This window comes from Heptranchias perlo, chromosome 1, assembly GCF_035084215.1.
Source record: "Heptranchias perlo isolate sHepPer1 chromosome 1, sHepPer1.hap1, whole genome shotgun sequence".
In the NCBI taxonomy this organism is placed as follows: Eukaryota; Metazoa; Chordata; class Chondrichthyes; order Hexanchiformes; family Hexanchidae; genus Heptranchias; species Heptranchias perlo.
Genome location: NC_090325.1, coordinates 5,348,807 through 5,372,139, shown reverse-complemented (window position 1 = coordinate 5,372,139; position 23,333 = coordinate 5,348,807). Strand labels below are relative to the sequence as shown.

At 46.2% G+C, this 23,333-nt stretch overlaps 1 protein-coding gene across 2 annotated transcripts in view; it reads right to left on the bottom strand.

The window, feature by feature from the left end:
• The window catches only part of LOC137312893 (hematopoietically-expressed homeobox protein hhex-like), a 70,991-nt gene extending 49,264 nt beyond the window's left edge, over positions 1-21,727 (bottom strand). For both annotated transcript variants that reach the window (XM_067979300.1, XM_067979338.1), the window contains exon 1: positions 21,312-21,727. In XM_067979300.1, the coding sequence (XP_067835401.1) occupies positions 21,312-21,621 (310 nt within the window). In that variant the 5' untranslated portion in view covers positions 21,622-21,727. The remainder of the gene's footprint in view (positions 1-21,311) is intronic.
• Between the last annotated feature and the right edge of the window lie 1,606 nt (positions 21,728-23,333).

Below are 23,333 nucleotides of genomic sequence, written 5' to 3'. Positions count from 1 at the left end.
GTATATGGACTTTAAAAGGCATTTGATAAAGTGCCACATAATAGACTTATTACAAAATTAAAGCCCATGGGATTAAAGGGACAGTGGCAGCGTAGATATGAAAATTGGCTAAGGGACAGAAAGCAGAGAGTAGTGGTGAACGGTTGTTTTTCAGACTGGAGGGAAGTTTACAGTGATGTTCCCCAGGGGTCAGTATTAGGACCACTGCTCTTTTTGATATATATTAATGACCTGGACTTGGGTATGGAGGACATAATTTCAAAGTTTGCAGATGACTCGAAACTCAGAAATGAGTGAGAAGGATAGTAACAGGCTTCAGGAGGACATAGACAGATTGGTGGAATGGGCAGATGCAATTTAACGCAGAGAAGTGTGAAGTGATTCATTTTGGTAGAAAGAATGAGGAGAGGCAATATAAACTAAATGGTACAATTTTAAAAGGGACAGCAGGAACAGAGAGACCTGGGGGTGTGTGCACACAAATCTTTGAAGGTGGCACAATAAGTTGAGAAGGCATATGGGATCCTGGGCTTTATTAATAAAGGCATGGAGTACAAAAGCAAGGAAGTTATACTAAACCTTTATAAAACACTGGTTAGGCCTCAGCTGGAGTATTGTGTTCAATTCTGGGCACCGCACTTTAGGAAGGATGTCAAGGCCTTAGAGAGGGTGCAGAAGAGATTTACTAGAATGGTACCAGGGATGAGGGACTTCAGTTAACATAGAAACATAGAAAATGGGAGCAGGAGTAGGCCATTCAGCCCTTTGAGCCTGTTCCGCCATTCAATGTGATCATGGCTGATCCTCTATCTCAATACCATATTCCCGCTCTCTCCCCATACCCCTTGATGCCTTTTGTGTTTAGAAATCTATCCAGCTCCTTCTTAAATATATTCAGTGACTTGGCCTCCACAGCCTTCTGTGGTAGAGAATTCCACAGGTTCATCACCCTCTGAGTGAAGAAATTTCTCCTCATCTCAGTCCTAAATGTCCTACCCCGTATCCTGAGACTGTGACCCCTCGTTCTGGACCCCCCAGCCAGGAGAAACATCCTCCCTGCATCCAGTCTGTCTAGCCCTGTCAGAATTTTATATGTTTCACTGGGATCCCCTCTCATTCTTCTAAACTCGAGTGAATACAGGACGAGTCGACCCAATCTCCCCTGCCATCCCAGAAATCAGTTTGGTGAACCTTCGTTGCACTCCCTCTATGGCAAGTATATCCTTTCTTAGGTAAGGAGACCAAAGGTGCACACAATATTCCAGGTGTGGTCTCACCAAGGCCCTGTATAACTGCAGTAAGACATCCTTGCTCCTGTACTCAAATCCTCTTGCAATGACGGCCAACATACCATTTGCCTTCCTAACTGCTTGCTACACCTGCATGTTTGCTTTCAGTGACTGGTGTACAAGGACACCCAGGTCCCTTTGTACATCAACATTTCCCAATCTATCACTATTTAAATAATACTCTGCCTTTCTGTTTTTCCTTCCGAAGTGGATAACTTCACATTTGTCCACATTATACTGCATCTGCCATGTATTTGCCCACTCACTCAACTTGTCTAAATCGCCTTGAAGCCTCTTTGCATCCTCCTCACAACTCACAATCCCACCTAGTTTTGTGTCGTCAGCAAACTTAGAAATATTACATTCAGTTCCCTCATCCAAATCATTGATATATATTGTGAATAGCTGGGGCCCAAGCACTGATCCCTGCGGTGCCCCACTAGTCACTGCCTGCCACCCGGAAAAAGACCCATTTATTCCTACTCTCCGTTTCCTGTCTGTTAACCAATTCTCAATCCATGCCAGTATATTACTCCCAATCCCATGTGCTTTAATTTTGCACACTAACCTCTTATGTGGGACCTTATCAAAGGCCTTCTGAAAATCCAAATAAACCACATCCACTGGTTCTCCCTTATCTATTCTACCAATTACATCCTCAAAAAACTCCAGTAGGTTTGTCAAACATGATTTCCCTTTCATAAATCCATATTAACGTCGTCTAATCCCGTTGATATTTTCTAAGTGTTCTTTTATCACATCCTTGATAAGAGACTCTAGCATTTTCCCTACTACTGATGTTAAGCTAACCAGTCTGTAGTTCCCTGTTTTCTCTCTCCCTCCTTTTATAAATAGTGGGGTTACATTTGCTACCCTCCAATCTGCAGGAACTGTTCCATAATCTATAGAATTTTGGAAGATGACAACTAATGCATCCACTATTTCCATGGCTACCTCTTTTAGTATTCTGGGATGCAGATTATCAGGCCCTGGGGATTTAACGGCTTTCAGTCCCATTAATTTCTCCAGCACTATTTTTTTTACTAATACTAATTTCCTTTAATTCCTCCTTCTCACTAGTCCCTTGGTTCCCTAGCATTTCTGGGAGGTTATTTGTGTCCTCTTCCGTGAAGACAGAACCAAAGTATTTGTTTAATTGCTCTGCCATTTCCTTGTTCCCCATTATAAATTCCCCCGTTTCTGACTATACGAGAAGTACATTTGTCTTCACTAATCTTTTTCTTTTTACATGCTTGTAGAAGCTTTTACCGTCCACTTTTATGTTCCTTCGAAGTTTACTCTCATACTCTATTTTTCCACCTTAATCAATCTCTTGGTCCTTTTTTGCTGAATTCTAAACTGCTCCCCATCCTCAGGCTTGCTACTTTTTCTGACAATTTTAAATGACTCCTCTTTGGATCTAATACTATCCTTAATTTCTTTTGTTAGCCATTGTTAGGCCGCATTTTCTTTTGTGTTTTTGCGCCAAAAGAATGTATAATTGTTGCAATTCATGCATTCGTTCCTTAAATGTTAGCCATTGCCTATCTACCATCATGCCTTTTAATGAAGCTTCCCAATCTGTCATAGCCAACTCACTCCTCATACCTTCGTAGTTTCCTTTGTTTAGATTTAGGACCCTAGTTTCAGATTGGACTACTTCACTTTCCATCCTAATGAAGAATTCTATCATGTTATGGTCACTCTTCCCTAAAGGACCCCGCACAACAAGATTATTAATTAACCCCTTCTCATTGCACAATACCCAGTCTTGGATTGCCTGTTCCCTCATTGGCTCCTCAACGTACTGGTCTAAAAAACTATCTTGTACACACTCCAGGAATTCATCCTCCACAGTATTATTGCTAATTTGGTTTGGCCAGTCTATATGTAGATTAAAGTCACCCATGATCACTTAGTACCCTTGTTACATGCATCTCTAATTTCCTGTTTGATGCCATCCCCTGCATTACCACTACTGTTTGGAGGCCTATAGACAACTCCCACCAGTGTTTTTTGCCCCTTGGTGCTTCTTAACTCCACCCAGACTGATTCTACATCTTGATTTTCTGCGCCAATATCCTTTCTCACTATTGCTCTGATTTCCTCCTTTACCTTTTTGCCTGTCCTTCCTAAATATCGAATACCCTTGGATATCCAGCTCCCAGCCTTGGTTACCCTGCAGCCATGTCTCCGTAATCGCAAATATATTGTATCTGCTTACATCTATTTGCGCTGTTAATTTGTCTACCTTATTACGACTGCTTCGTGCATTCAGATACAGCGCCTTCGGATTTGTCTTTTTAACATTTTTAGACATCTTAACATTTTTTTGTACTATGGCCCTATTTGTCTTATTACTATTTTTCCTTACCTGGATCCTATTTGTTCATGCATTCTTTTGTTTGTACGCTCTGTCCCTTCCTGACACAATCTGGTTATCCTTACCCCAATCACTTTCCTGCACTGCTTCTTTGTCTTTTCTCTTTTACACTCTAGATTTCTCTCCATCGGGACCCTTCCCCCCCCTTATTTAGTTTAAAGCCCTATCTACCTCTCTAGTTATTAGATTCGTTGTGGAGAGACTGGAGAATCTGGGATTGTTCCTCCGAGCCATTGTCTTCGGTCCCTGCCGCAAACTCCGTTCCCTCGCCATCGACTCCATCCCTCTCCCCGGCCACTGTCTGAGGCTGAACCAGACCGTTCGCAACCTTTGCCTCCTATTTGACCCTGAGATGAGCTTCCGGCCACATATCCGCTCCATCACCAAGACCGCCTACTTCCACCTCCGTAACATCGCCCGACTCCGCCCCTGCCTCAGGTCACCTGCTGCTGAAACCCTCATCCATGCCTTTGTTACCTTCAGATTCGACAATTCCAATGCTCTCCTGGCCGGCCTCCCATCTTCCACCCTCCAAAACATACTTGGATGTGCACCTGAAGTGCCGTAACCTACAGGGCTACGGACCAAGTGCTGGAAAGTGGGATTAAACAGGATAACTCTTTTTCAACTGGCACGGACACGATGGGCCGAATGAGCTCCTTCTGTGACGTAACTTTCTATGATTCTATGATTCCATGAACTTGAGCTCATCTAAAACTCTGCTGCCCGGATCCTAACTCGCACCAAGTCCCGTTCTCCCATCACCCCCTGTGCTCACTCCCCCTACATTGGCTCCCAGTCCGGGGACACCTCGATTTTTAAATTCTTACCCTTGTGTTCAAATCCCTCCATGGTCTCACCCCTCCCTACCTCTGTAACCTCCTCCAGCCCTACAACCCTCCGAGATCTCTGCGCTCCTCCAATTCTTGCCTCTTGCGCATCCCCGATTTTCATCGCTAAACCATTGGCGGCCGTGCCTTCAGCTGCTGAGGCCCTAAGCTCTGGAATTCCCTCCTTAAACCTCTCTGCCTCTCTCTCCATCTTTAAACCTACCTCTTTGACCAAGCTTTTGGTCATCTGTCCTAATATCTCCTCATGTGGCTCGGTGTCAAATTTAGTTTGAGAACGGTCCTGTGAAGCGCCTTGGGACGTTTTACTATGTTAAAGACGCAACATAAATGCAAGTTGTTGTTAGATCAGGGAAGGTTAAGGGGAGATTTGATCGAGGTGTTCAAAATCATGAAGGGTTTCGACAGAGTAAATAAGAAGAAACTGTTTCCAGTGGCAGAAGGGTCGATGACCAGAGGACACAGATTTACGGTAATTGGCAAAAGAACCAGAGGCGTCAAGAGGAAACATGAGAAGCGAATTGTGATTCAATAGTAACTTTCAAAAGGGAATTGGATAAATACTTGAAGGGGAAACACTTTCAGGGCTACGGGGAAAGAGCAGGGGGAGTGGGACAAATTGGATAGCTCTTTCAAAGAGCCGGCACAGGCACGATGGGCCGAATGGCCTCCTTCCGTGCTGTATCATTCTATGAATCTATGATTCCATGAAGAGCATGTGGAAGTGGTGTGAGGAGGAACCAGTGAGAAACTGAACATTACTGTAAAATATATATAGAGAGAGAGAGACAAACTTGTTTGCAGTGCAGAGGTGGGAGGCTCGTGTATCATGGAAGTGAGATCTTAAAGAGGAAACTGCTGCTCAGTGATGGGGCAATCTCAGTATCCGGGTTGCAGTGACCTTCCTTTTCAAGTTGTTTAAACCCTCGATGATTGCACTTTCCAATCCCCTGTCTGTTTTCAGAAGACACAGCGACTCCTTTGAGTTAAAGGTCCAGTGAGGTCGGGATTATCTTTCTGAGGTGGTTCCAATCTGGAAGTGCACGAAGTCGGGGAGGGGGTGGGTGGGGGGAGGGTGGAGGGATATCCAAAATGGCAGCAGCGTTAGAGGTGATTACGTTATACCAGCCATCGGGTGGAGCGGGCATATCACGTTTGCACAAAAGCGCCCACTATAAGCAGTGGGGACTGTACTGGGAATCCGCTGCCTTTCAAAGATTTTCAAAGTCATGTTCCTCAAACAAGGTACTGTCGTGTGGTGGTCCGGTATTGGACCAGCAACCCAGAGGTCATGAGTTCAAATCCCACCCTGGCAAGTTGTGAAATTGAATTTAGTAAATTGGCAATTTGTTGCCTGGCCCCAGAATATTTGACCAGGGATCAGTCAGAAAAACCCAAGTGCTTCACTAATGTCCCTGGTCTGGTCTACAGGTGACTCCTATAAAAAGACCAAGGCTCATCGAGTTCACTTTCCACCTCCCTGCCACAGCACTGAAACGGCCCTTGTCAAAGTCACAAATGCTATCCTCTGTGGCTGTGACCGTGGTAAACTCTCCCTCCTCATCCTTCTTGATCTGTCTGCAGTCTTTGACACGGTTAACCCCACCATCCTCCTCCAATTGACACCATTGACCAGGAACTTAACTGGACCAGCCATGTAAATACTGTGCCGACAGGAGCAGGTCAGAGGCTGGGTATTCTGCGGCGAGTGACTCACCTCCTGACTCCCCAAAGCCTTTCCACCATCTACAAGGCACAAGTCAGGAGTGTGATGGAATACTCTCCACTTGCCTGGATGAGTGCAGCTCCAACAACACTCAAGAAGTTCGACACCATCCAGGACAAAGCAGCCCGCTTGATTGGCACCCTAAACATTCACTCCCTTCACCACCGGCGCACAGTGGCTGCAGTGTGTACCATCCACAGGATCCACTGCAGCAACTCGCCAAGGCTTCTTCGACAGCACCTCCCAAACCCGCGACCTCTACCACCTAGAAGGACAAGAACAGCAGGTACATGGGAACAACACCACCTGCACGTTCCCCTCCAAGTCACACACCATCCCGACCTGGAAATATATCGCCGTTCCTTCATCGTCGCTGGGTCAAAATCCTGGAACTCCCTTCCTAACAGCACTGTGGGAGAACCTTCACCACACGGACTGCAGCGGTTCAAGAAGACGGCTCACCACCACCTTCTCAAGGGCAATTAGGGATGGTCAATAAATGCTGGCCTCGCCAGCGACGCCCACATCCCATGAATGAATAAAAAAAAATGTCTCTCCTCCATCGTCCAGCTGGGTGGGACTGTGCTCTCCTGGTTCCATTCTTATCTATCCAGTCGTAGCCAGGGAATCTCCTGCAATGGCTTCTCTTCCCACTCCCGCACCGTTACCTCTGGAGTTCCCCGAGGATCTATCCTTGGCCCCCTCCTATTTCTCATCTACAGGCTGCCCCTTGGCGACATCATCCGAAAACACACCGTCAGATTCCACATGTACGCTGAAAATACCCAGCTCTACCTTGCAACCATCTCCCTCGACCCCTCCACTGTCTCTGATTTGTCATACAGTTTGTCCGACATCCTTTACTGGATGAGCAAAAACTTCCTCCAAATAAATATTGGGAAGACCAAAACCATTGTCCTTTGTCCCCGCCACAAACTCGGTTCCCTAGACACTGACTCCATCCCTCTCCCTGGTCGCTATCTGAGGCTGAACATGCCTCCGCCCCTGCCTCAGCTCATCTGCTGCTGAAACCCTCATCCATGCCGTTGTTACCTCTAGACTTGACTATTGCAATGCTCTACTGGCCGGCCTCCCATCTTCCACCCTCCTTCAACAAGCTTTGGTAAACCAAATTAGCACTCATACTGTGGAGGACGAATTCCTGGAATTATACGAGATGGTTTTCTAGATCAGTATGTTGAGGAACCAACTAGGAAACAGGCTATTTCAGATCTAGTATTGTGCAATGAGAAAGAGTGAATTAATAACCTTGTTGTTAAGGAGCTGTTAGGGAAGAGTGACCATAATATGATAAAATTCTTCATTAAGTTTGAAAGTGATGTGGTTCAATCCAAAACTAGGGTCTTAAATCTAAACAAAGGAAACTACGAAGGTATGAGGTGCAAGTTGGCTGTGGTTGATTGGGGAACTATATTAAAAGGTGTGATAGACAGGCAATGGCTAGCATTTAAAGAATTGATACATAATTTGCAGCAAATATATATTCCTTTAAGGTGCAAAAACCCAACAGGAAAAGTGGTCCAACCGTGGCAAACAAGAGAAATTAAAGATAGTATTAAATCAAAGAAAGAGACATATAAAGTTGCCAGAAAAGGCAGTAAGCCCGAGGATTGGAGCATTTTAGAATTCAGCAAAGGAGGACCAAGAAATTGATAAAGAAATGGGAAAATAGAATATGAGAGTAAACTAGCGAGAAACATAAAAACGGACTGTAAAAGCTTCTATAGGTATGTAAAACGGAAAAGACAGGTGAAGGCAAATATGGGTCCCTTACAGACAGAGCAGGAGAATATATAATGGGGAATAAGGAAATGGCAGAGAAATTAAACAAATACTTTGTGTCTGTCTTCACGGAAGAGGACACAAAAAACCTCCCAGAAATACTAGAGAACCGAGGGTCTGCCGAGAATGAGGAACTGAAAGAAATTAGTATCAGTAAAAAAAATAGTACAGAGAAATTAATGGGACTGAAAGTCGATAAATCCCAAGGACCTGATGATCTACATCCCAGGGTTTTGAAAGAGGTGGCTATAGAGATAGTGGATGCATTGGTTGTCATCTTCCAAAGTTCGATAGATTCTGGAATGGTTCCTGCAGATTGGAGGGTAGCAAATGTAACCCCACTATTTAAGAAAGGAGGGAGAGAGAAAACAGGGAACTACAGACCTGTTAGCCTGACAACAGTAGTAGGGAAAATGCTAGAATCCATTATAAAGGATGTGATAACAGGACACTTAGAAAATAATAATAGGATTTGGCAGAGTCAACATGGATTTATGAAAGGGAAATCATGTTTGACAAACCTATTGGAGTTCTTTGATGTAACTAGTAGAATAGATAAGGGGGAACCAGTGGATGTGGTGTATTTGGATTTTCAGAAGGCTTTCGATAAGGTCCCACACAGGAGGTTGGTGAACAAAGTTAGAGCACATGGAATTGGGGGTAATATACTGGCATGGATTGAGAATTGGTTAACAGACAGAAAACAGAGAGTAGGAATAAACGGGTCTTTTTCAGGTTGTCAGACTGTGACTAGTGGGGTACCGCAGGGATCGGTGCTTGGGCCCCAGCTATTCACAATATATATCAATGATTTGGATGAGGGGACCAAATGTAATATTTCCAAGTTTGCTGATGACACAAAACTAGGTGGGAATGTGAGTTGTGAGGAGGATGCAAAGAGGCTTCAAGGGGATATAGACAGGCTAAGTGAGTGGGCAAGAACATGGCAGATGGAATATAATATGGAAAAATGTGAAGTTATCCACTTTGGTAGGAAAAACAGAAATGCAGAGTATTATTTAAATGGTGAGAGATTGGGAAATGTTGATGTTCAAAGGGACCTGGGTGTCCTTGTACATGAGTCACCGAAAGCTAACATGCAGGTGTAGCAAGCAATTAGGAAGGCAAATGGTATGTTGGCCTTTATTACAAGAGTACAGGAGTAAAGATGTCTTACTGCAATTATATAGGGCCTTGGTGAGACCGCACCTGGAGTATTGTGTACAATTTTGGACTCCTTACCTAAAGAAAGGATATACTTGCCATAGAGGGAGTGCAACGAAGGTTTACCAGACTGATTCCTGGGATGGTGGGATTGTCGTATGAGGAGAGATTGAGTAGACTAGGCCTGTATTCTCTAGAGTTTAGAAGAATGAGAGGTGATCTCATTGAAACATACAACATTCTTACAGGGCTCGACAGGGTAGATGCAAGGAGGATGTTTCCCCTGGCTGGGGAGTCTAGAACCAGGGGTCATAGTTTCAGAACAAGGGGTAGACCATTTAGGACTGAGATGAGAAGAAATTTCTTCACTCAGAGGGTGGTGAATCTTTGAAATCCTCTACCCCAGAGGCTCAGTCATTGAGTACATTCAAAACAGAGATTGATAGATTTCTAGATCATAGAAGCATCAAGGGATATGGGGACAGTGCTGGAAAATGGTATTTTTTAATAATTCGTTCATGGGATGTGGGCATCACTGACAGGCCCAGTATTTATTGCCCATCCATTGAGAAGGTGGTGGTGAGCCGCCTTCTTGAACAACTGAGTGGCTCGCTCGGCCATTTCAGAGGGTGACTAAGAATCAACCACATTGCTGTGGGTCCGGAGTCAGATATTGGCCAGACTGGGTAAGGACGGCAGGTTTCCTTCCCTAAAGGACATCAGTGAACAAGATGGGTTTTTACGACAATCTGGTAGTTTCATGGCCATCATGACTGATACTGGTTTTTTTTTATTCCAGATTTTTATTTAATTAATTGAATTTAAATTCCCCAGCTGCTGTGGCAGGATTTAAACTCATTACTCCGGAATATTAGTCCAGTAACATAACCACTATGCTACCTTACCCAATAAGGCACTGAGGTAGAAGATCAGCCATGATCTTGTTGAATGGCGGAGCAGGCTCGAGGGGCCGGATGGCCTACTCCTGCTCCTATTTCTTATGTTCTTATGTAATGTTCATCCAAAACTCTGCTGCCCGTATCCTAACTCGCACCAAGTCCCGTTCTCCCATCACCCCTGTGCTCGCTGACCTATATTGGCTCCCGGTCTGGGAAAGCCTCGATTTTAAAATTCTCATCCTTGTTTTAAATCCCTCCACGGCCTCGACGTTCTCTATCTCTGTAACCTCCCCCAGCCCTATAACCCTCTGAAATCTCTGCGCTCCTCCAATTCTTGCCTCTTGCGCATCCTCAGGGCAGTGTCCTTGGCCCAACCATCTTCAGCTGCTTCATCAATGACCTTCCCTCCATCATAAGGTCAGAAATAGGGATGTTCGCTGATGACTGCACAGTGTTCAGTTCCATTAGCAACCCCTCAGATGATGAAGCAGTCTGTGCCCGCTTGCAGCAAGACCTGGACAACATCCAGGCTTGGGCTCATAAGTGGCAAGTAACATTCGCGCCAGACAAGTGCCAGGCAATGACCATCTCCAACAAGAGAAAGTCTAACCACCTCCCCTTGACATTCAACGACATTACCATTGCCGAATCCCCCACCATCAACATCCTGGGGGTCACCATTGACCAGAAACTTAACTGGACCAGCCATATAAATACTGTGGCTACAAGAGCAGATCAGAGGCTGGGTATTCTGCGGCGAGTGACTCATCTCCTAACTCCCCAAAGCCTTTCCACCATCTTAAAGGCACAAGTCAGGAGTGTGATGGAATACTCTCCACTTGCCTGGATGAGTGCAGCTCCAACAGCACTCAAGAAGCTCGACACCATCCAGGACAAAGCAGCCCGCTTGATTGGCACCCCATCCACCACCCTAAACATTCACTCCCTTCACCACCGGCGCACTGTGGCTGCAGTGTGTACCATCCACAGGATGCACTGCAGCAACTCGCCAAGGCTTCTTCGACAGCACCTCCCAAACCCGCGACTTCTACTACCTGGAAGGACAAGGGTATTTGACATATGGGAACAACACCACCTGCACGTTCCCCTCCAAGTCACACACCATCCCGACTTGGAAATATATCGGCCGTTCCTTCATCGTCGCTGGGTCAAAATCCTGGAACTCCCTTCCTAACAGCACTTTGGGAGAACCTTCACCACACGGACTGCAGCGGTTCAAGAAGGCGGCTCACCACCACCTTCTCAAGGGCAATTAGGGATGGGCAATAAATTCCGGCCTCGCCAGCGATACCCACATCCCATAGATGAATTAAAAAAGGGTGTAGACAGGCTGGTGGAATGGGCGTACACATGGCAGATGAAATTTAATGCAGTAAAATGCAAAGTGATACATTTTGGTGTAAAGAATGAGGAGAGGCAATATAAACTAGAGGGCACAACTCTAAAAGTGTTACAGGAACAGAGAGATCTGAGGGTATATGTACATAAATCGTTGAAGATGGCAGGGCAGGTTGAGAAAGTGGTTAAAAAAACATACGGGTTCCTGGGCTTTATAAATAGAGGCATAGAGTACAAAAGCAAAGAAGTCATGATGAACCTTTCTAAAACACTGGTTCGACCACAACTGGAGTATTGTGTCCAGTTCTGGGCACCACACTTTAGGAAGGATGTGAAGGCCTTAGAGAGAGTGCAGAAGAGATTTACTCGAATGATTCCAGAGATGAAGGACTTTAGTTACGTGGATAGACTGGAGAAGCTGGGATTGTTCTCCTTGGAACAGAGACGATTTGATCGAGGTATTCAAAATCATGAAGGATGTGGACAGAGTAGATAGAGAGAAACTGTCCCCATTGACGGAAACGTCAAGAACCAGAGGGCATAGATTTAAGGTGATTGGCAAAAGAACCAAAGGTGACATGAGGAAAAACTTTTTTACACAGCGAGTGGTTAGGATCTGGAATGCACTGCCCGAGGGGGTGGTGGAGGCAGATTCAATCATGGCCTTCAAAAGGGAACTGGATAATTACTTGAAAGGAAAAAATTTGCAGGGCTACGGGGAAAGGGCGGGGGAGTGGGACTAGCCGGATTGCTCTTGCATCGAGCCGGCGCGGACTCAATGGGCCGAATGGCCTCCTTCCGTGCTGTAACCTTCCTGTGATTCTAAGGTTGTATTATTGCTGATCACCTCCACTGACTCAATGAATGTAATCAAGTGTCAGCCATGGCTCGGCACTCTTGGCTCTGAGTCGGAATGGTTGAGGGTTCGAGTCCCACTCAAGAGACTTGAGCACATAATCCAGGCCGACACTTCAGTGCAGTACTGAGGAAGTGCAAGGAGGCAATGTTAAATTTATTTTGAAATTTGGTTAGACCACACTTGAAGCACTGTGCTCAATTCTGGTCGCCATGATACAAAAAGGGTATTGAAACACTGGAGAAAGTGCAGAAAAAGATTTACAAGGACCTTGCCAGAATTGAGAGGGCTCTTTTCTCTGCTAAGAGGAGACCTGATTGAGCTCTTTAAAATTATGACGGGGTCCAACGGAGTGGATGCGGAGAAACCGTGGGTGAATCCAGAACAAGGGGGCATTAATATAAGATAGTCACTAACAGATCAAATCAAGAATTCAGGAGGAATTTCTTTACACCGAGAGTGGTGAGAATGTGGAACTCGCTGTTACGCAGAGTGGTTGAAGCAGATAACATTGATGCATTTAAGGGGAGGTTTGATCGATACATGAGGGAGGAGGGAATAGAGGAATACGGGGGGGCGGGTGGGGAGCAGGGTGGAAATGAGGGAATTATAGTGGGAGGAGGCTCGTGTGGAGTATAAATACTGACAGATGAGTTGGGCCGAGTGGCCTGAATCTGTGCTGTAGATGTAACAGTGACTGTGAAGTCTTCATAGTGTAAAAAGACTTTATATATATTCTTCCTTTTCTTTAGTTAGGCCACAGTTGGAGTTCTGGGTGCAGTTTTGGACGCCCCATTACGGACAGGACATTAAAGCCATTGAGAACGTACAGCGTAGGTTCACCAGGAAGATGCCAGAGATGCAAAACTATAGTTACGAGGGTGAGACTTGCGATACTGGGACTATTTCCACTGGAGAAGAGAAGACTAAGAGGACATTTAATGGATGTTTCTATAATTATCAAGAGTTTTGATAGGGCGAATATGTCAAGACGGAATCAGTGACAAGGGGGGGTTATCAATTTAAAATTGTCAATAAGAGAGCAAGGAGAAATTTCTTTACAGAGTGCTGTTGGAGCATGGAATGTTTCTAGCACAGGGAGTGGTTGAGGCAGAGACCATTGCATCTATAGAGGGAATATTGGGTAAATATTTGAAGCAGAGAAAGATACAGGACAATGGGGAGAGAGTGGGGCAGTGGGATTAGTTTGGGATTGATACAGGGCTATGGGGAGAGAGTGGGGCAGTGGGATTAGTTTGGGATTGATACAGGGCTATGGGGAGAGAGTGGGGCAGTGGGTTTAGTTTAGGATTGATACAGGGCTATCGGGAGGGAGTGGGAGTGGGATTAGTTTAGGATTGATACAAGGCTATGAGAAGAGAGTGGGGCAGTGGGATTAGTTTTGGATTGATACAGGGCTATGGGAAGAGAGCGGGGCAGTTGGATTAGTTTTAGATTGCTCCAGCAAAGAGCTGGCACAGATATGATGGGCAGAATGGCCTCCTTCTTTGCTTCTTTTAGTTCTAAAGATGTTTTTGTAAGACAATTTCCATTAAGGCAACACAGAAAATTCTGGAATTTTTTAATATTCGTTCTCAGGATGTGGGTGTCACTGGACAAGTCGACATATATTATCCATCCCTAGTTGCCGATGGACAGTGTAAGGACGGCAGGTTCCCCTCCCTAAAGGACATTAGTGAACCAGTTGGGTTTTTACAACAATCCAACAGCTTCATGGTCACTTTTACTGATACCAACTTTTTATTTTATTTCCACATTTTTTTAAATATATATTCCAAATTCAAGTCCTCAAACTGCCATGGTTGTATTTGAATTTACGTTCTCTGGGTACATAATGGGTCCGTCAGCATTTGGAAGAGAAAAGGCAGGTCAAGGCCTCGGTTTCTATTAAAGGTTTGAGTATAAAAGATTGAGGAGTGATCTGATTGAGGTGCTTAAAATGTTTTAAAGGATTCGATGAGGTAGATACGGAGAAACTTTTTCCTCTGGTGGGGAAGTCCAGAACAAGGGGGCACGATCTTAAAATTCAAGCTTTTAGGAGTGAAATCAGGCAGCACTTCTTCATTCAAAGGGGAGGAGAAATCTGCAACTTTCTCCCCCAAAAAGGCTGTGGGTGCTGGGGGTCAATTGGAGCTTTCAAGACTGAGATCGGTAGATCTTTCTTGAGACGAGACGTCAAACCAAGGCCCCGTCTCCCCTCTCAGTGTCCTGGGCCAACATTCCTCCCTCAAACAATATCAACAAAAACAGATTTGTTGTCCATGAAAAGTTGAGATGAAGTAAGGTGGGAGGAGGCTCGTGTGGAGCATAAACACCGGCAGAGACCTGTTGGGCCGAATGGCCTGTTTCTGTGCTGTAAATTGGATGTAATTTTTGTTGGGTGAGGTCTGGAGCAAAGGCGGGTTAAATGGAGTTGAGGTGCAGATCAGCCGTGATCTGATTGAATGGCGCAGCAGGCTCGAGGGGCCTAATGGCCTACTCCTGCTCCTATTTCTTACGTTCTCAATGTTTCTTAAGGCCCACACCCAAAGCGTCAACCTGCCTTTTCTCCTTCATAGAGTCATAGAGTCACAGAAGTTTACAACATGGAAACAGGCCCTTCGGCCCAACATGTCCATGTCGCCCAGTTTATGCCACTAAGCTAGTCCCAATTGCCTGCACTTGGCCCATATCCCTCTATACCCATCTTACCCATGTAACTGTCCAAATGCTTTTTAAAAGACAAAATTGTACCTGCCTCTACTACTGCCTCTGGCAGCTCGTTCCAGACACTCACCACCCTTTGAGTGAAAAAATTGCCCCTCTGGACCCTTTTGTACCTTCAGACCCGCTGCCCGCATCCCCAGCGCTGTTCCTATCGTATTGTGCCGTCTCGGCGTTAACGGTTCGCTGTTATTTTTATTTTTTTGCTCTTTCTCTTTCTCGTCCAGCACCCTTTAACTGTACGATTGCCCAACGACCTGCTACCTCAGAGTGGCTGTGTGACTTGCCTCTCCCTCTGCTCACTGCTGCAGTTAGTTCCTCTTTTCCTCCTTCACCACAAGACCCTCAAACGACACAGTATTGCTATTATTGCTCATATTCTACCCAACCAGGAGGAAATGTCCCCCTATCAACCCTCTGCAGCCAGTTACCTACTTTCAAACACTTCCTGTTGCTAAACATTGAAGATTGCTGATATATATATATATATATATATTTATATATGTATAAATGAAAAGATTACTAACCGGAAGAAGGACATTCAAAGCTGCACTTTTAAAAATAGTCCAAGAGAATAAATCAATTTTTGCAAAAGCTCAACTTTACTTCTCTTCCCCCACCCCACCCCCCGCCCCCCCAAACCCATCCCCCACCCCACCCCCGCCCCCCCAAACCCATCCCCCACCCCACCCCCGCCCCCCCCAAACCCATCCCCCACCCCACCCCCCCAAACCCATCCCCCACCCCACCCCCCGCCCCCCCCAAACCCATCCCCCACCCCCCGCCCCCCCAAACCCATCCCCCACCCCACCCCCCGCCCCCCCCAAACCCATCCCCCACCCCACCCCAAACCCATCTGATTTACCAGAACTGGAGAAAAAAAAAGTGACTTTTCTAAGTAAAGCTGGGGAGGGAAGGAGAGGGGGAGGCGCGGGTGCTGAGTCTCGGCAGTTAATATTGAGACACATGCACCATCAGATCACACCCTGCTCAGCACAAAAGAGGAACCAGACTGTCACTACAGCCCCCTTGGCTGGAAATAGGTGGATCCTGTGGGTTTTCGAGTGCAGGGCTCGGGCATATTGCAACTACTGAAATCTGGCAGAATATTTTTTTCTTCAAACCAGCAAAGGACGTAAGAAACCCGCGACTGAGTGGAGAGTGATAGTTCATTTCGGCTCACTGTGGCAGTGCCTCTATATAGTGTCTGGATATAGCCCAACTGAATGGCTTGCTCGGACAATCAAGAGTCAACCACGTTGACATATAGGTCCAGGCCGGGTAAGGACAGGAGATTTCTTTCGCTAAAAGGACAGCAGTGAACCAATTGGGTTTTTACGACAATCTCTCAGCTTCATGGTCTCTTTTACTGATACCAGCTTTTTATTTCCAGATTTATTTAATTCAAATTTTCAAATGGTGGGATTTGAACTCACGTTCTCTGGATTATTCGTCCAGGCCTTTGGGTTACTAGTCCAGTAACATAAACTTCACACCATGGCACCCTGATGCCCTTGAAATCAGCAGGGTGGCACACTGCAACAGGCCCACTGGCAACCACTGTCCTCTGCAGCTGGCCCGTAGGGAGAGCCAGAAACCAACCCTGATCCTGACCCTGCTTCACGGCGCAGCGTAAAAATGTGTCAAAGCTCGCATTTCAACCCATCACTAGCCTCAGATTCAACGTTGGATGGGGCATGGGAGACATGGGGATCTCCGAGAACCAGTATCATCCTTCATCCTCAAACAACAACCTGCATTTATATAGCGCCTTTAACGTAGTAAAACATCCCAAGGCGCTTCACGGGAGTGATTATCAAACAAAATTTGACACCGAGCCACATAAGGAGATATTAGGACAGGTGACCAAAAGCTTGGTCAAAAAGGTAGGTTTTAAGCAGAGTCTTAAAGGAGGAGAGAGAGGCGGAGAGGTTTAGGGAGGGAATTCCAGAGCTTAGGGCCCAGGCAGCTGAAGGCACGGCCGCCAATGGGGGAGCGATGGAAATTAGGGATGCGCAAGTGGCCAGAATTGGAGGAGCGCAGAGATCTCGGGGGGGGTTGTAGGGCTGGAGGAGGTTACAGAGATAGGGAGGGGCGAGGCCCATGGAGGGATTTGAAAACAAGGATGAGAATTTTAAAATCGAGGCGTTCCCGGACCGGGAGCCAATGTATTCACTCGAGTTTAGAAGAATGAGAGGGGATCTCATTGAAACGTATAAAATTCTGACAGGGCTAGACAGACTGGATGCAGGGAGGATGTTTCCCCTGGCTGGGGGGTTCAGAACGAGGGGTCACAGTCTCAGGAGGACATTTGGGACTGAGATGAGTGTCTTCACTCAGAGGGTGGTGAACCTGTGGAATTCTCTACCACAGAAGGCAGTGGAGGCCAAGTCACTGAATATATTTAAGAAGGAGCTGGATAGATTTCTAGACACAAAAGGCATCAAGGGGTATGGGGAGAGAGCAGGAATATGGTAATGAGATTGAGGATCAGCCATGATCATATTGAATGGCGGAGCAGGCTCGAAGGGCCGAATGGCCTACTCCTGCTGCTATTTTCTATGTTTCTATATAGGTCAGCAAGCAGGGGTGATTGGTGAACGGGACTTAGTGCGGGATAGGATACAGGCAGCAGAGTTTTGAAACAATGCAGTAACCGTGAAAATTCAGGCTCGGATCCTAATGCTGAAACGCCCCTGAGCACAGTCCATTCCTGACCTCAAAGTCGTTTGTAGCACTAAAGAAAACAATCATTTGAACTAAACAACGTAAATAACACAGAAAATTCACTGCTCAGTGCTCAAACTAAACTGAGCAGATTAATTGAATGAACAGGGCTGGCTTCTAAAATCTTTTTAAAATAAGGAAACATAAACAAATTAATTTCAAAACCATCAGTGCCGTCAAAACTTTCCCATAATGAATATATAATTTATTTAAATTAATAGCACCATTTATTCTTCATTCGTGGTATAATTAACTTTTTAAAAAAGAACAACTGGTGGGAATATGTCAGTTTATTTTTGCTGATAGATTTGAATAATAATAATGAAATATTTGTTTAGTTAAAAATATTCAACGACTTCCTTCCCCCTCCCCCATGGAATTGGTGACTTGACAGATGAAAATAACAGATAAACATCACCAATCAGTGACATTTTATTTTAACGCAGCGAGTTGTGATGATCTGGAATGCGCTGCCTGAAAGGGCGGTGGAAGCAGATTCAATAATAACTCTCAAAAGGGAATTAGATAAACACTTGAAGGGAAAAAATTTACAGGGCGATGGGGAAAGAGCAGGGGGGAGTGGGACTAATTGGGCAGCTCTGCCAAAGAGCCGGCACAGGCACGATGGGCCGAATGGCCTCCTTCTCCGCTGTCAGGTTCTGTGATTCTAGCTGCAAAGGGTTCACAGTCACACAGACAGGGTGGGAGAGGGATGGGGAAAACTTTGACAAAGCTTTCTCCCGCCGAGTGGGGTTTGATACCCCCCCCCAGTTCGGACTAGTGAGCCAGGCTGGAAATCGAGGAAACGGGCGGTGCAAGGAAATCGAAACTTGCTAAATTGTTTGACATGTTGCAGATCGTACAGTTAGAGGGACATTGATTTCGATTCTCGACATGCGACCAACCTCCAGGGATCTGCCAACTCTGGGCTTGTACTCACCAAAATCAGCTCCCTTTTTATTTGGAGAAAATTGCACCCATTACTTCCTAAGTGTTTCATTTAATCTCATTTCATTTTTTTTTAAATAAAGAAAAGAACAGGAGGCGGAAATGAAATTCTAAAAGTTTAAAAGTATTCAGACCCAGTGCTCTCGGGCAAAGAGTTTGTAAAATCCGCACAGCGAATAATCTCTGGTCATTTCTCACTTTTTTTTCTTTCGTGTGCAATTGGATTTTTTTCACTCAGTACAAAAGTGTGTGATCCTTTTACACGCACACATTCTCACACCCAAGTGTCATTTACAAGCGTTCGTTTTTTTATTCTCACTAAACTTTTAGCACTAAATGTTTAGAAAGTTAGGTGCCCGCAAATCTATCACTTTCTGACTCGTTTTCTCGATTCCCCTCTCGGGTTCAATACTCAGGGATTATTTATGAATTCACAAATACACAGTTTTATTTTTCGTTATTGTTTCTCTCTCGTTTGTTGTTTCTGTCTTTATTTTTTTCTTATTCTCTCGTTCTCGCTTGTTTCTCTGTCTTTCATTCTCCTGATATCTTGATCTCTCGTTCTCTTATTTCTCTGTGCCTCATTCTCCTTATTTACCTGTCTCTCATTCCCTTTCATTCTCTCTTATTTCTCTTTCATTCTCTATTTCTCTCTTTCATTCTCTATTTCTCTCTTTCATTCTCTATTTCTCTCTTTCATTCTCTATTTCTCTCTTTCATTCTCTATTTCTCTCTTTCATTCTCTATTTCTCTCTTTCATTCTCTTATTTCTCTTTCTTTCTCTCTTATTTCTCTCTCATTCTCTCTTATTTCTCTCTCATTCTCTCTTATTTCTCTCTCATTCTCTCTTATTTCTCTCTCATTCTCTCTTATTTCTCTCTCATTCTCTCTTATTTCTCTCTCATTCTCTCTTATTTCTCTCTCATTCTCTCTTATTTCTCTCTCATTCTCTCTTATTTCTCTCTCATTCTCTCTTATTTCTCTCTCATTCTCTCTTATTTCTCTCTCATTCTCTCTTATTTCTCTCTCATTCTCTTATTTCTCTCTCATTCTCTCTTATTTCTCTCTCATTCTCTCTTATTTCTCTTTCTCTCATTTCTCTCTCATTCTTTCTTTTTCTCTTTCATTCTCTCTTATTTCTCTCATTCTCTCCTATTTCTCTTTCTTTCTCTCATTTCTCTCTTTCTTTCTCTCTTTCATTCCCTCTCATTCATTCTGTCTTATTTTTCTCTCTCTTATTTCTCTCTCATTCTCACTTTTTCTCTTTCATTTTTATTTCTCTGTCTCCATCTCTTTTATTTCTCTCTCCTCTTATTTCTCTCTCTCATTTCTCTTTCTCTCCTTATTTCTCACTCTATCTCGTTGTTCCCTCTCTCACTCCCCTTGTGCCTCCCTCTCTCACTCTATCTCGTTGTTCCCTCTCTCACTCCCCTTGTGCCTCCCTCTCTCACTCCCCTTGTGCCTCCCTCTCTCACTCCCCTTGTGCCTCCCTCTCTCACTCCCCTTGTGCCTCCCTCTCTCACTCCCCTTGTGCCTCCCTCTCTCACTCTATCTCGTTGTTCCCTCTCTCACTCCCCCTTGTGCCTCCCTCTCTCACTCCCCTTGTGCCTCCCTCTCTCACTCTATCTCGTTGTTCCCTCTCTCACTCCCCCTTGTGCCTCCCTCTCTCACTCCCCTTGTGCCTCCCTCTCTCACTCTATCTCGTTGTTCCCTCTCTCACTCCCCCCTTGTGCCTCCCTCTCTCACCCCCCCTTGTGCCTCCCTCTCTCACTCCCCTTGTGCCTCCCTCTCTCACTCCCCTTGTGCCTCCCTCTCTCACTCCCCTTGTGCCTCCCTCTCTCACTCCCCTTGTGCCTCCCTCTCTCACTCCCCTTGTGCCTCCCTCTCTCACTCCCCTTGTGCCTCCCTCTATCTCGTTGTTCCCTCTCTCACTCCCCTTGTGCCTCCCTCTCTCACCCCCCCTTGTGCCTCCCTCTCTCACTCCCCTTGTGCCTCCCTCTCTCACTCCCCTTGTGCCTCCCTCTCTCACTCCCCTTGTGCCTCCCTCTCTCACTCCCCTTGTGCCTCCCTCTCTCACTCTATCTCATTGTTCCCTCTCTCACTCCCCTTGTGCCTCCCTCTCTCACTCCCCCCTTGTGCCTCCCTCTCTCACTCCCCCCTTGTGCCTCCCTCTCTCACTCCCCCCTTGTGCCTCCCTCTCTCACTCCCCCCTTGTGCCTCCCTCTCTCACTCCCCCTTGTGCCTCCCTCTCTCACTCCCCCCTTGTGCCTCCCTCTCTCACTCCCCTTGTGCCTCCCTCTCTCACTCCCCTTGTGCCTCCCTCTCTCACTCCCCTTGTGTTTCCCTCTCTCACTCCCCTTGTGCCTCCCTCTCTCACTCCCCTTGTGCCTCCCTCTCTCACTCCCCTTGTGCCTCCCTCTCTCACTCTATCTCGTTGTTCCCTCTCTCACTCCCCCCTTGTGCCTCCCTCTCTCACTCCCCCCTTGTGCCTCCCTCTCTCACTCTATCTCGTTGTTCCCTCTCTCACTCCCCTTGTGCCTCCCTCTCTCACTCCCCCCCTTGTGCCTCCCCTCGCAGTCTCTTACCCAGGGGGAGAGGTCTGTAAATGGGATGCTGATGTCCGGCGGCAGTCGCGCTGTAGGGAGGGACGGGCGGAGTCCTGTGCAGGTGCTGAGACAGAGCGGGGTACCCGGGGCTGCACTCGGCGTAAAGCCCGCTCCTGAAGCCGGCGGGCAGCGGGAAGAGGGGCGGCAGAGCGGCCGGGAAAGAGGCGTAGAGGGCGGCGTGGTGATGGGACCCCGCGCCGTCCCGACCCAGAATATCCTCGATGTAGAACGGCGTGGGGTGAACGGGTGTCGGGGCGTAGAGGGGGGTCGGGGGGCTGTGGAATTGCATTTGCAATCTCCAAAATAAAACTTTCCAAAAAAAAAAACACAAGCAAAACAACAAAAAAGAAACCCCACTCAAACCAACTTGTTAACTGATCATTGAGGACTTGGTGCCTGCCTCTCACTGTGCAAACACTTTACATGGACAGGGCGGGGACTGCTGCTCAGAGAGGACAAACTTACACACAATTGTATGTGGTCATACAACCCGACAGCGCAGGAGGCGGCCACTCGGCCCATTATGCCCGTGCCGGCTCTTTGTAAGATTAGTCCCACTCCCCCCCCCCCTGAACCCTACAAATTATTCCCCTTTCATCTTTGGAAAAAAAACAATTGAAAAAACGCAGCACTGAAAATGGAGTGTATTAAACTTTTTTTTCTTTTTGACACACTTATCATAAGAGCATAAGAAATAGGAGCAGGAGTCGGCCAATCGGCCCCTCCAGCCTGCTCCGCCATTCAATGAGATCATGGCTGATCTGATCCTAACCTCAAATCTAAATTCCTGCCCGCTCCCCGTAACCCCTAATTCCCTTTATTCTGATGAGGAGGTGAGAATTGGCCTCATTTTGATTGAGTGACTCTCCCAAGAAGGCATTGTCCGATCTGGGTTGGTCCACCAGGGCAAGTTGTGGGTGCAGTCTCTATCCAGCGCCCAGTATGCGTGGGGCTTCCAGCAAAAAACTGCGCCCCCGCCCTCCAGCTTGGAACTCGGTGTCAGCTCTCTCACTTCTGAGTTGGAAGGTTCAAAGTCCCGCTCCAGAGACTTGAGCGCATAATCTAGGCTGAAACTCCAGTGCAGTACTGAGGGAGCGCTGCACTGTCGAGGGCACCGTCTTTCAGATGAGACGTTAAACTGACGCCCCGTCTGGCCTCTCAGGTGGACGTAAAAGATGATCCCATGGCACTATTTCGAAGAAGAGCAGGGGGCGTTCTCCCTGTTGTCCTGGCCAATATTTATCGCAAAAACGGATGATCTGGTCATTATATCATTGCTGTTTATGGGATCTTGCTGTGCGCAAATTGGTTGGATTGTTTCCTACTTTACAACGGTGACTAACTACACTTCAAAAGTGCTTCATTGGCGGTTAAGAGCTTTGGGATGTCCTACGGTCATGAAAGATGCTAAATAAATGCCAATCCAGCTCTACCCAAGATTGCATAGACTGGAGAAGCTGGGGTTGTTTTCCTTGGAACAGAGACGGTTGTGAGGAGATTTGATCGAGGTATTCAAAATCATGAAGGGTCTAGACAGAGTAGATAGAGAGAAACTGTTCCCATTGGCAGAAGGGTCAAGGAGCAGAGGACATAGATTTAAGGTGGTTGGCAGAAGAACCAAAGGCGACATGAGGAAAAACTTTTTTACACAGAGAGTGGTCAGGATCTGGAATGCACTGCCCGAGAGGGTGGTGGAGGCAGATTCAATCATGGCCTTCAACAGGGAACTGGATAAGTACTTGAAGGGAAAAAATTTGCAGGGCTACAGGGATAGGGCGAGGGAATGGGACTAGCTGGATTGCTTTTGCAGAGAGCCGGCATGGAGTTGATGGGCCGAATGGCCTCCTTCTGTGCTGTAACCTTTCTATGATTCTATACCCCAGATAAACTAATTAAGTCCTTCTCAATGTCAAGACATAACGGGCCCACTCATTAAGATAACAACGTGATCTCTCTCAGTGTCAATCCAATTCCATTAGTGGGAATCCCAGCCTATCCCAA